Source organism: Pristiophorus japonicus, chromosome 5, assembly GCF_044704955.1.
Source record: "Pristiophorus japonicus isolate sPriJap1 chromosome 5, sPriJap1.hap1, whole genome shotgun sequence".
Lineage (NCBI taxonomy): Eukaryota > Metazoa > Chordata > Chondrichthyes > Pristiophoridae > Pristiophorus > Pristiophorus japonicus.
The window spans coordinates 6491992-6505287 of record NC_091981.1 but is presented as its reverse complement, the minus strand read 5'-3'; the positions used below and the strand labels follow the sequence as shown (position 1 = coordinate 6505287).

The 13296-nt window shown below is 52.3% G+C and overlaps 1 protein-coding gene across 3 annotated transcripts in view; it reads left to right on the top strand.

Moving 5' to 3' along the window:
• The window catches only part of LOC139264220 (tumor necrosis factor receptor superfamily member 11A-like), a 131798-nt gene that overhangs the window by 42450 nt on the left and 76052 nt on the right, over positions 1-13296 (top strand). For 2 of the 3 annotated variants that reach the window (XR_011593296.1, XM_070880338.1), the window contains exons 3-6: positions 2108-2233; positions 5012-5155; positions 9288-9381; positions 11017-11111. Coding sequence is in view for 2 of the 3 variants with exons in the window: in XM_070880338.1 (XP_070736439.1) it covers positions 2108-2233; positions 5012-5155; positions 9288-9381; positions 11017-11111 (459 nt within the window). In the remaining variant the exon portion in view is untranslated. The remainder of the gene's footprint in view (positions 1-2107; positions 2234-5011; positions 5156-9287; positions 9382-11016; positions 11112-13296) is intronic. The other variant, XM_070880339.1, reaches the window with a different exon arrangement.

The window sequence follows — 13296 nt, the reverse complement described above, 5'->3', positions numbered from 1 at the left end:
TCTCTGAACTGCCTCCAATGCAAGTGCATCCCTCCTTAAATATGGCCCTGCAATTTAATCCTGGTAATGATTGAGCCCTGGACATATGAGCTCATGTTCTCAGACCTGTCCTCCAGGTTACATCTTCCAGCTGCTACCATGCCAAGTCTGAAGAGTTTCCTCGGCCATTATATGACAGTCGACCACTTTCACTGTGGTGGGGTGGGGGGGGTGGGGGGAGAACCTATACAAAGAGCAGCGACTGTGCCAGCCATCGTGATGTTCTCGGTGTCCAAGTCAATTGCCGTGCAAGAAACTCACTCATCAACTGTATAATCCGGGTCCTCGTGTGAAGGGGCTTTGGCAAACAGATATGCTCACCTTGAGGGCATGCAGTGACAGATTATTGTAGGCTGGAGCCCTCCCTCCCTGCAAATATACTTTGACCTTTCCGCCGCAAGTATACTTCCCAGCTTAGTCCTGGATCTCGCACGTTGGCCAGAGGAAGCCCTTCCATGGCATGCATAGCATTTCTGAACCATATAGGAGAGCTGTTTAGATACATGGTTTATACATCACGTGGAGTCCCTGGCCAAAGACCGTCCTAATTGGAGGAAGTGCATCCGGGAGGGCGCTGAGCACCTCGAGTCTCGTCGCCGAGAGCATGCAGAGATCAAGCGCAGGCAGCGGAAGGAGCGTGCGGCAAACCAGACTCCCCACCCACCCTTTCCTTCAACCACTGTCTGTCCCACCTGTGACAGGGACTGTAATTCCCGTATCTACTCTGTGCCGCTCAGAAGCTGATGCATTTCAATGAGATCGCTTCTCAAACTCGAGGGAATTTCGGCCGAGTCTACTCGATGCGCTCCTGGTACAACAGTAACGGGGGCGAGTTGCTGAGTGCAATGGGAATTTCAGTGATGAAACCCGAATTCTTAAATGAACATCTGGGACAAAGGTTCTAACTGATGGTGATGTAATTTTACTTTGTGTGCACATTACATTAGCAGTTGCTACGGGAACCTAACCGCACGCAAAAGTCATTAAAGTAATGTGTGCTCCGCAGAAAGTGAGAATTGAGTTTTGTTTGGATGAGTGCCCACGTCTACTAGGGGAAATAATCAGTTTCGATGAGCTAAAGTTGTCTGTGGTTGCACAATCTGTCTGGTGGGTATCTGGTATTGACTGAAGGCGTGTTCCTTCAACACTAGCGAAATCCCCCAATCAGTGGGCACGTTTTACCTGTGTGCACTAAATGGTGCACATTTCTGTACGCACTCTAGAAATGTCCCTATCTGTCTTCCCCTTTTCATAGAATCATAGAGATATACGCCACAGAAGGAGGCCATTCGGCCCATCGTGTCTGCGCCGGCCGACAAAGAGCTACCCAGCCGAATCCCACTTTCCAGCTCTCGGTCCGTAGCCCTGTAGCACTTCAGGTGCACATCCAAGTACTTTCTAAATGTGGTGAGGGTTTCTGCCTCTACCACCCTTTCAGGCAGTGAGTTCCAGACCCCACCACCCTCTGGGTGTGGAAAGTTCTCCTCAACTTCCCTATAAATTTTTTTTTTTTAATTAGTCACGGGATGTGGGAGTCGCTGGCAAGGCCGGCATTTATTGCCCTTGAGAAGGTGGTGGTGAGCCACCTGATTCAACTGAGTGTGTCGCTGGGCCATTTCAGAGGGCAGTTAAGAGTCAACCACATTGCTGTGGGTCTGGAGTCACATATAGGCCAGACCGGGTAAGGGCGGCAGATTTCCTTCCCTAAAGGACATCAGTGAATCCTTCTACCAATTAATTTAAATCTATGCCCCCTGGTTGTTGACCCCTCTGCTAAGGGAAACGGGTTCTTCCTATCCGCTCTATCGAGGCCCCTCATAATTTTATACACCTCAGTAAGGTCTCCCCTCAGCCTCCTCTGTTCCAAAGAAAACAACCCCAGCCTATCCAATCTTTCCTCATCGCTAAAATTCTCCAGTCCAGGCAACATGCTCTGTACCCTCTCTAGTGCAATCAAATTCTTTCCTGTAATGTGATGACCAAAACTGCACGCAGTATATCGCTGCTGGTGAGGTGCGCCAGTGTCAGAGGAATTGTGCTGATGTTAACATTATGTGTTGTGTTTTAGGCTTCTACCTCTCTGCTCCCTGCACTGCGGAGCGAGATGCCAGCTGCAAACCTTGTGGGGAAGGCGAGTACCTGGAGCACAGTAACTCCCAGACGGAATGCCTGAAACAGATCGAGTGTGATGAAAGTCAGTGTCTGCTTGTAGATCAGCCTAACTCTTAAGGTCCAGCAACTCGGGAGCGTACATTTGGGGGGCAGTAACATTCACGAGACGCGCAAGTCTCACCTCCCGCGAGAAATTGGGGGTTACTGCCCCATAAGAAACCCTCTCCGCCCCCGCTACTGCCCCCGTAAGCGCTAAAGCAAGTGCTCCACTTCCTTCATGGGGCGGGAGAGGGGCGCACTGGGCCGCGTAGGAGGGGCTCATCACTGAATTAAAGGGGAGTGCCCAAGCGTCACACTCTGCAGAATAAACAGGGTCCTCCCTGGACCACCGGGAAGCGGGGGGGCTGAGTAATCGCGGCACGCTGCTCGGGTCCCGGGCTGATCCCGTGCAGCACCCCCGTTCCCCGGTGGTCCAGGGAGGACCCTGTTTATTCTGCAGAGTGTGCAGTCCAAAGCAGCAACGGTGGGGGAAACAAATGTGAACATTTTTTTTTTAACAGGGGCAGCCGGCCACCTCCCCTTTAACCTTCACCCCGCGATTGGCTGGAACGCCCGGTACACATCCCCTGAAGCTGTCGCTGTCTTCGCCCAGCGCCGCGTCATGGGGCGAGACCCAATTTCAGGTCTGAGGCGCTAACAGGATGATGCCGTCACGATGGGGCGCGGTGATGACGTCACGACCTCCGGCCACAGTGCCACCACTAAACCCCCGCCCAATTTAACGCTGCACCGTTTGCACCCCGTTTATGGGGCACGAAAGACCCCAATTTCTCCTCCCTAAGATTGAAACTTACGAAATAAAGTAATTAACAGGTTTGAAAATACCCAGGCCGGCCCGATCGTTTACTCGGCCAGTGATCAGTTGAAGGAAAGGGGCCTGAAACGGACATTGGGCCCTGGATCCGGGTCGGAATTGGGCAGAGCGCTGGCTACACCCATGCGCCCGGGACAACTCCAGGGCGCCCCAACTAATGGACCACGCAGTGTTCTCCTGGCACGGAATGAGCGCGCGCACGCGCCCCATTGGACCCTTTATCGCCCTAACAATGGCGTTCGTGCCATCAAATTTCTAGGCCTATAATTTATGATCCAAGAAATGATCGTGCAAATGCCTTGGAGACAAGGTGAAGCAGACAATCAAGAAATCCCTCTCTAGGTGCCACAACTCACGAGCAAGCTCCTCTGTCAAAAAACTCGGCATGCAGCCGGAGAGCAGAATGTGCAGCTCTTTTGAAATTCTCCTCCAAAAATATTTCATTTAATTTGATGCGAGTGGAATCTGCCCATAGCTCGAGTAAGGGTATCACTGCGTCCCAAAGCGCTTTACAGCCAATGAAGTACTTTCTGAAGTGTAGTCACTGTTGTAATGTAGGAAACGCGGCAGCCAATTTGCCAATTTCACAGTCAATTTATCAACCATTTAATTTAATCAAAATGTTCACAATATTCTAAGATGAGTCATCGACCAACAAATACATGCTAACTTGAGATCAATCAAAACTCGGCTGCCCCGTGTCCTAACTCGCACCAAGTCCCGCTCACCCATCACCCACTGTGCTCGCTGCCCCGTGTCCTAACTCGCATCAAGTCCCGCTCACCCATCACCCTCTGTGCTCACTGCCCCGTGTCCTAACTCGCACCGAGTCCCGCTCACCCATCACCCACTGTGCTCGCTGCCCCGTGTCCTAACTCGCACCGAGTCCCGCTCACCCATCACCCACTGTGCTCGCTGCCCCGTGTCCTAACTCGCACCAAGTCCCGCTCACCCATCACCCACTGTGCTCGCTGACCTACAATTGCTCCCGGTTAAGCAACGCCTCGATTTCAAAATTCTCATCCTTGTTTTCAAATCCCTCCATGACCCTCGCCCCCTCCCTATCTCTGTAATCTCCTCCAGCCCCATCCCCGCCCCCCCCCCCCCACCCCCCGAAATATCTGCGCTCCTCTAATTCTGCCCTCCTGACCATCCCTGATTATAATCACTCCACCATGGGTGGCCGTGCCTTCTGTTGCCTGGGCCCCAAGCTCTGGAACTCCCTCCCTAAACCTCTCCGCCTCTCTACATCTCTTTCCTTCTTTAAGACTCTCCTTAAAACCTAGCTCTTTGACCAAACTTTTGGTCACCTGCGCTAATTTCTCCTTATGCGGTTCGGTGTCAAATTTTGCTTTATGACACTCCTGTGAAGCGCATGGGGATGTTTTATTATGTTAACGGTGCTATATAAATACACGTTATTGCTGTTATATATGAAACAGAAGATGTGGCCAGAAGTCATGTTGCACACAGTGTTTGCCCACAGACTACTTTTCACAAAGGCTGCACTTTCTTTCTTCATTATACATTGCCACTCTGCCACGTATCCTGGCTTGAAGTCCCAATCAGACAGTTTTGAGCCAAGTCAGCGAGGATGTCTTTCAGGCATCCTAGGGGTGCAGGATGTTGGTCCCTGAAATTGGGCCTCCTTGTGCCCGTTTTACACCCATAAGATGGGTGCAACGAGGTCTCATTTCTACCCCAATATGGGACTTTAATTCTTTTTTTATCACTGGTTCAAAAACAACAACTTCTATCTGTCTCATGATCCGTGATGCCGGGGTTGAGCGCAGGCAAGGATCTTGGTCTGCATGGTGGCTTGTCAATCATCCAACTCTTACCTGCTATACAAACGCAAGCTGTTGTTGTTCTAGTGCCACGGTCAAGCTGGATGTTACCATGCACAGGGAAAGCGTGCTGCATATGTTGGTTACGTGTGGTTGCTCGTTGATCGTCGAGTCTGAGAGCATTCTGTTTCCTTTGCAGTGAAACAGTTTACAGTGCTGAGGAAAGGTGATGCAGTGACTGCCACGCAGTGTATATGTCGAGCCGGTTACCACTGCTCGCAGGACTGCGAATACTGCCGCAGGGACAGTCCTTGCTTCCCGGGTTTCGAAGTGAAAGAAAAAGGTGAGCAAGAGTTATGGGAAAACTGTAAAGCCAAATATAAGTTTCCATGGGGCATCTCTTAAAGCTGTATTTTTTACATCAGATATACGGCCCAGAAACAGGCCACTCAGCCCAACCAGTCCATGGGATATAGGGCCCAGAAACAGGCCACTCAGCCCAACAGTCCATGGGATATATGGCCCAGAAACAGGCCATTGGGCCCAACCAGTCCATGGGATATATGGCCCAGAAACAGGCCATTGGGCCCAACCAGTCCATGGGATATAGGGCCCAGAAACAGGCCACTCGGCCCAACAGTCCATGGGATATATGGCCCAGAAATAGGCCATTGGGCCCAACCAGTCCGTGCCAGCGTTTATGCTCCACTCGAGCCCCCTCCCGTCTTTCCCCATCTAACTCTATCAGCATAACCCTCTATTCCCTTCTCCCCCATTGGCTTGTCCAGCCTCCCCTTAAATACATCGATACTATTCGCCTCAACCCCTCCCTGTGGCAGCAAGTTCCACATTCTCACCGCTCTCTGGGTAAAGAAATTTCTCCTGAATTCCCCATTGGATTTCTGGGTGACGATCTTATATTGATGGCCTCTAGTTATACTCTTCCCCACAAGTGGAAACACTCTCTCTGTATCCACTCCATCAAAACCTTTCATCATTTTAAAGACCTCTATTAGGTCACCCCTCAGCCTTCTGTTTTCAAGAGAAAAGAGACCCAGCCTGTTCATTCTTTCCTGATATGTATACCCTCGCATTTCTGGTATCATCCTTGTAAATCTTATCTGCACCCTCTCCAGTGCCTTTTTATAACATGGCGACCAGAACTGTACGCAGTACTCCGAGTGTGGTCTTTTATCTAAGTCAAAGCAGAAAGCGATTTATTGTGGGCATTGGGCAGCACCTTTTGGCATTTTTCTCGTAACATCTCAGTTCACTACCATTTCCCCACACAGCAAGTTAGTGATTCTAACCAAGTTGCCAGATATAGTGCCAAGTGGATGAGAGGCTCTGAGCTGGAAGGGATGCAGGATAATTTTCAGAAAGTCCAGTGAGAATCCACCGCTCAATATTTGCTGGCCATAGAGTGATCTTGGGAGATCCTGTGAAGATGCATCAGTACAACAACACCGGAAGAAAGACTTGCATTTCTATAGCGCCTTTCATAATCACCACATGCCCAAAGCACTTTGCAGTTAATGAAGTACTTTTTGGAGTGTAGTCACTGTTGTAATGTAGGAAATGCTGCGGCCAAGTTTGCGCACAGCAAGCTCACACAAACACTAATGTGCTAATGACCAGATAATCTGTTTTAGTGACGTTGATTGAGGGATAAATATTGGCCCCAGGACTCCGGGGATAACTCCCCTGCGCTTCTTCGAAATAGTGCCATGGGATCTTTTACATCCACCTGTGAGGGTAGACGAGGCCTCGGTTTAACGTCCCATCCGACAGACGGCACCTCCGACAGTGCGGCGCTCCCTCGGTACTGCCCCTCCAACAGTGCGGCGCTCCCTCAGTACTGCCCCTCCGACAGTGCAGCACTCCCTCAGTACTGCCCCTCCGACAATGCAGCACTCCCCCAGTACTGCCCCTCCGACAATGCAGCACTCCCTCAGTACTGCCCCACCGACAGTGCGGCGCTCCCTCAGTACTGCCCCTCCAACAGTGCGGTACTCCCTCAGCACTGCACTGGGAGTGTCGGCCTAGATTTACGTGCTCAAGTCCCTGGAGTGGGACTCGAACCCACAACCTTCTGAGTCACGGCTGACATGTCAACAGTGAGTTCGATGTCAAGTAAGACTCGATAGCGCAAGCTTCATTTTTGACCAGGATATCCTACAATAAATGCAAATGGTTTCCTGTAACTTGATCTAAAGTTGATTTTATCTTCTCCGAGTAAATGAATAGGTTCCTCTCTGTCCTTTTGATAAACTAGAAACCGCTGAGGACAATACTAGACAATGAATACTTAGGGCTGCATTTTCGGCTTTGATGTTTTTGGGGCGGTAATGTCGGCCGGGCGGGAAAGTTAGCGCCCGGGAACAGTTTACGCCTCAGTGGGTAAGTTTGGACAGCGGGGCCCTGCGTCAGGGGGCGCAACGCCAAGGGAGGCGTTGTACCCCCCCCTCATGGGGCGTTAGGATGGGAAATTCCTGAGATAAATAGCCGGGCCGGGAGCGCTTCCAGAGACGCCCGGGGGGGGGAGTGCGGGGGGTGACACAGAAACATTCCCAAAACATCGCCCCCACCTCCACAACACGAATCGCTGAAACAATTCCAAGAACAAGCAGTCGCACTTACCTCAGGAGTCCATTACTCACCTCCCCGCTGTCGGGATGGTGGGACCGCCCTGATTTCCCGGGCGGTCGCCGCGGGGCGGACGGGTCGGGCGGGAGACAAAACTCGCGCCGGTGTCGCGGCCCAGGGGGGCGTTGCACACACCGGGGCGCTGCTCGTCCGGGCGGTGCTGCTCCGCGCCACGGGGATCGCCGCGGGGCGCTGGAGGCTGGCCGCCCGCCCAGAACACCTCACCCCCGCCATTGCCGCCGCTGCGGGGTGCAAAACAGAGCGCAGAAGGACCGGGAAATCCAGCCTCAATACTCGGGCTGGCCTGACAGGCGGGCGATGTGGGCAGATGCCCAGGGAGACACTGTGGTCACTGGGGCGCCGGGGTCAAAAGGGTGTTAAACGAAAAAAGTCAAAATAAAAAATAATAATTGCCGCGGGCAATTTACAAAAGGTCAGCCCGTTCGGCTGACCCCGGTCGGTGAGACGGTAATGGAGCTTAAGGAGGGCGACAATTTTGGCCCTCATACACCAACACTTAAACCAACCCGTGCAATTATTATTCATTATTAAACCAACCCACAGCTTCATAGATCCTACAGATTTAGGCATACGATATGACTTATTATACATTCGTATTTACTTGCATTCACACAATGTCAGCGTAGCTCAGTGGGTAGCATCCTCGCTTCTGAATTAGAAGGTTGTGGGTTCAAGTCCCATTCCAGGGACTTGAGCACAAAAATCTAGACCGACACTCCAATGCAGTACTGAGGGAGCGCCGCACTGTCGGAGGGGCAGTACTGAGGGAGCGCCGCACTGTCGGAGGGGCAGTACTGAGGGAGCGCCGCACTGTCAGAGGGGCAGTACTGAGGGAGCGCCGCACTGTCGGAGGGGCAGTACTGAGGGAGCGCCGCACTGTCGGAGGGGCAGGTACTGAGGGAGTGCCGCACCTGTCGGAGAGGCAGTGCTGAGGGAGTGCCGCACCTGTCGGAGGGGCAGTACTGAGGGAGTGCTGCACTGTCGGAGGGGCAGTACTGAGGGAGTGCCACACTGTCAGAGGGGCAGTACTGAGGGAGTGCCGCACTGTCGGAGGGGCAGTACTGAGGGAGTGCCGCACTGTCAGAGGGGCAGTACTGAGGGAGTGCCGCACTGTCGGAGGGGCAGTACTGAGGGAGTGCCGCACTGTCGGAGGGGCAGTACTGAGGGAGTGCCGCACTGTCAGAGGGGCAGTACTGAGGGAGTGCCGCACTGTCGGAGGGGCAGTACTGAGGGAGTGCCGCACCTGTCGGAGAGGCAGTGCTGAGGGAGTGCCGCACCTGTCGGAGGGGCAGTACTGAGCGAGTGCTACACTGTTGGAGGGACAGTACTGAGGGAGCGCTGCACTGTCAGAGGTGCCATCTTTTGGATGAGACATTAAACCGAGGCCCCGTCTGCTCTCTCAGGTGGACGTAAAAGATCACACGGCACTACTTGGAAGAAGAGCAGGGGAGTTATCCCCGGTGTCCTGGGGCCAATATTTATCCCTCAATCAACATCACTAAAACAGATAATCTGGGTCATGATCACATTGCTGTTTGTGGGAGCTTGCTGTGCACAAATTGGCTGCTGCGTTTCCCACATTACAACAGTAACTACACTCCAAAAAGTACTTCATTTGCTGTAAAGCTTTTATGAGACGCCTGGTGGTCGTGAAAGGCGCTATGTCAATGCAAATCTTTCTTTAAACCACCACAGGTTTATGTGCAGAACGCTTTTGCACAGCTTCCGGTTCGTTGGCAGTAGTCACTCCGCTTTGTAAATTTTGCTTGCATTCCATTGTCTAATTAAATATTAATTGCGTTCTGCAGCAAACAGGAAATCTGATACCAAGTGTACACCATGTCGGCCAATGTACTTTTCAAACGAGACCTCGCTCACCATGAAGTGTAAGCAGATGACCAAGTAAGTTTGCCGCTCATTATATGAATTATAACGGCATGGTGCGGTCATTTAGAGTTGAGCGATATTCCTAGACTTTGTTGTTGTTTAATATTTATTACATAAAGTATTTACAGCACAGAAACAGGCCACTGGGCCCCACCGCTCCATGACGGTGTTTATGCTCCACATCAGCCCCCTCCCACCCCTCTTCATCTAACTGTGCTCACTGGCCTACATTGGCTCCCGCTTAAGCAATGCCTTGATTTTAACATTCTCATCCTTGTTTTCAAATCCCTCCATGGCCTCGCCCCTCCCTATCTCTGTAATCTCCTCCAGCCTCACAATCGCCCAAGATGTCTGCGCTTCTCTCATTCTGGCCTCTTGAGTATCACTGATTATAATCGCTCCACCATCGGTGGCCGTGCCTTCTGTTGCCTGAGCCCCAAGCCCTGGAATTCCCTGCCTAAACCTCTCCACCTCTCTACCATCATCTCCTCCTTTAAGACACTCCAAATGAGGTCTTTCCTCTGCACCTGCCAGTATCAGTCTGGTAACACCAATCATTCCTGCTACTGTTACTCTAAAGCATTAAGAGGCTATAATATTATAGGTATTGGTCCGATCTATGTCATGCCGTGTAATGCTGCTAACTCCGTGTTGTGTCTTGGCCCAGGCACAGTGGTGCTACTCTTGATCTCAAAAATCTAGGCTGACACTCCAGGGCAGTGCTGAGGGAGTGCGGCACTGTCGGAGGGGCAGTGCTGAGGGAGTGCGACACTGTCGGAGGGGCAGTGCTGAAGGAGTGCCGCACTGTCGGAGGGGCAGTACTGAGGGAGTGCTGCACTGTCGGAGGGGCAGTACTGAGGGAGTGCTGCACTGTCAAAGGGGCAGTACTGAGGGAGTGCTGCACTGTCAGAGGGGCAGTACTGAGGGAGCGCCGCACTGTCGGAGGGGCAGTACTGAGGGAGAGCTGCACTGTCGGAGGGGCAGTACTGAGGAAGAGCTGCACTGTCGGCGGGGCAGTACTGAGGGAGAGCTGCACTGTTGGAGGGGCAGTACTGAGGGAGCGCCGCACTGTCGGAGGGGCAGTACTGAGGGAGCGCCGCACTGTCGGAGGGGCAGTACTGAGGGAGTGCCGCACCTGTCGGAGGGGCAGTACTGAGGGAGTGCTACACTGTCGGAGGGGCAGTACTGAGGGAGAGCTGCACTGTCGGAGGGGCAGTACTGAGGGAGCGCCGCACCTGTCGGAGGGGCAGTACTGAGGGAGTGCTACACTGTTGGAGGGGCAGTACTGAGGGAGTGCCGCACCTGTCGGAGATGGCGTCTTTCAGGTGAGACATTAAACCGAGGCCCCGTATGCCCTCTCGGGTGGATGTAAAAGATCCCACGGCACTATTTTGAAGAACAGCAGGGGAGTTATCCCCAGTGTCCACCCAAATATTCATCCCTCAATCAACATCACTTGCTGTTTGTGGGAGCTTGCTGTGCGCAAATTGGCTGCCGCGTTTCCTAGGTTACCACAGTGATTACTTTCCAAAAGTACTTCATTGGCTGTGAAGCACTTTGGGACGTCCTGAGATCGTGAAAGACGCTATAGAAATGAAAATCTTTATAAAAAAATATATATGTAGTTGTACTGTGTTTCATTTTCCATAGTTGCACAGCCCTTGGACTGAGGGAGAGAGTACCTGGTAAAGTTACATCTGATGCTGTGTGCATCAATGATGATTGGTTGCCATCACATAGTTCAGGTACGGTGGGTGCACAATTTATGTGACACAATTGTCAGTCTACCATTTGGAGTTCTGCACTGTAATATATACTTGGAGTTTTCAATGATCTCACTTATCTAGACCAAAACAGCCTATTCTTTCTGGGAACATGCTGGAATGCGCTCTGCAGATGAGGCAACACCTGTGGACAGAGGAATATTTCAGGTCGATGAGTTTCCACCAGAACTCTTCTGAGAGTTCAGCCACGTTGTCGTTACCAAGTGAATTCTCCAAGTCATTCAATCATGGGGGAAATCTCACAAGCTTCGTAAGAATTAGGAACAGGAGTAGATCGCACGAGCCCTGCCCCCACCACAGGGGGGCCGGGGGGGGTGCGGGAGCTGGGGGTGGAGGGGGGCAAGGAAGTGCGGCCCCCCCCACGCATCGTTCCCGCCCCGAGTTAAAATCGACCCAATCTGCACAAGACCTGGTTTCGGATGAGACATTGAACCGAGGCCCCGTCTGCCCTCTCAGGTGGATGTAAAAGATCCCACGGCACTATTTCGAAGAAGAGCAGGGGAGTTATCCCCGGTGTCCTGGGGCCAATATTTATCCCTCAATCAACATCACTAAAAAAACTGGTTATCTGGTCATTATCACATTGCTGTGCGTGGGAGCTTGCTGTGCGCAAATTGGTTGCCGCGTTTCCCACATGACAACAGTGACCGCACGCCAAAAGTACTTCATTGGCTGTAAAGCGCCTTGGGATGTCCGGTGGTCGTGAAAGGCGCTATAGAAATGCAAGCTTTTCTTTCTTTTGCCCCATATCCATGAACACCTTTGGCTAGTGGCAAATTGATCAACCCTTCATGATATTAAACACCTCCCCAAAATCTCCCCTTCGCCTTCTCCGCTCTCGGGAGAACAGTGTGGCTGCTCCGTACCGAGCTGCCACATGAGGTGTTTTGGCATGTTGCCGTTGCCGAAGGGCTGTGCCCGCTGCGCCTGGAACAACAGAAAGAAAAGAGGTCACTGGCGACACAACACCATTGCAGCCATTTGACGGGCGGCTGTGGGTCTGCACCAGCTCAGTGATGCCTCATCTTTTTATCCAGCGACTTTCATCACCACCGGACCTCCCAACGTGCCTTACAGCCAATGAAGTACTTTTGAAGTGTAGTCACTGTTGTAATGTGGGAAACGCAGCAGCCAATTTGCGCACAGCAAGCTCCCACACACAGCAATGTGATAATGACCCAGAGAATCTGTTTTTTTTCTTTCTCTGATGTTGATTGAGAGATAAATATTGGCCCCAGGACATTGGAGAGCACTCCCCTGCTCTTCTTCGAAATAGTGCCACGGGATCTTTTACATCCACCTGAGAGAGCAGACAGGGCCTCGGTTTAACATCTCATCCGAAAGATGGCACCTCCGACAGTGCAGCATTTCCTCAGTACTGCCCCTCCGACAGTGCGGCACTCCCTCAGTACTGCCCCTCCGACAGTGCGGCACTCCCTCAGTACTGCCCCTCCGACAGTGCGGCACTCCCTCAGTACTGCCCCTCCGACAGTGCAGCATTTCCTCAGTACTGCCCCTCCGACAGTGCGGCACTCCCTCAGTACTGCCCCTCCGACAGTGCGGCGCTCCCTCAGTACTGCCCCTCCGACAGTGCGGCGCTCCCTCAGTACTGCCCCTCCGACAGTGCGGCGCTCCCTCAGTACTGCCCATCGGACAGTGCGGCGCTCCCTCAGTACTGCCCCTCCGACAGTGCGGCGCTCCCTCAGTACTGCCCCTCCGACACTGCGGCGCTCCCTCAGTATTGCGTTGGAGTGTCAGCCTGGAGTGCGACTTGAACCCACGACCTTCTGACTCAGAGGCGAGAGTGCTGCGCATTGGGCCATAGCTGACACTTAAAAGGCAGTAATGAGTGGACTGCCTTGAACAAAGATGTTCACTATTAGGGACATCATGCTAAAGTGAGTAAACTATTCGACCAGGGGAGTTCTCCCTGGTGTCCTGGGACCAATATTTATCCCTCAATCAACATCACTAAAACAGATTATCTGGTCATTATCACATTGCTGTGTGTGGGAGCTTGCTGTGCGCAAATTGGCTGCCGCATTTCCCACATTACAACAGTGACTGCACTTCAAAAAGTACTTCATTGGCTGGTAAGCGTTCTGGGACGTCCTGAGGTTGTGAAATGCGCTATATAAATGCAAGT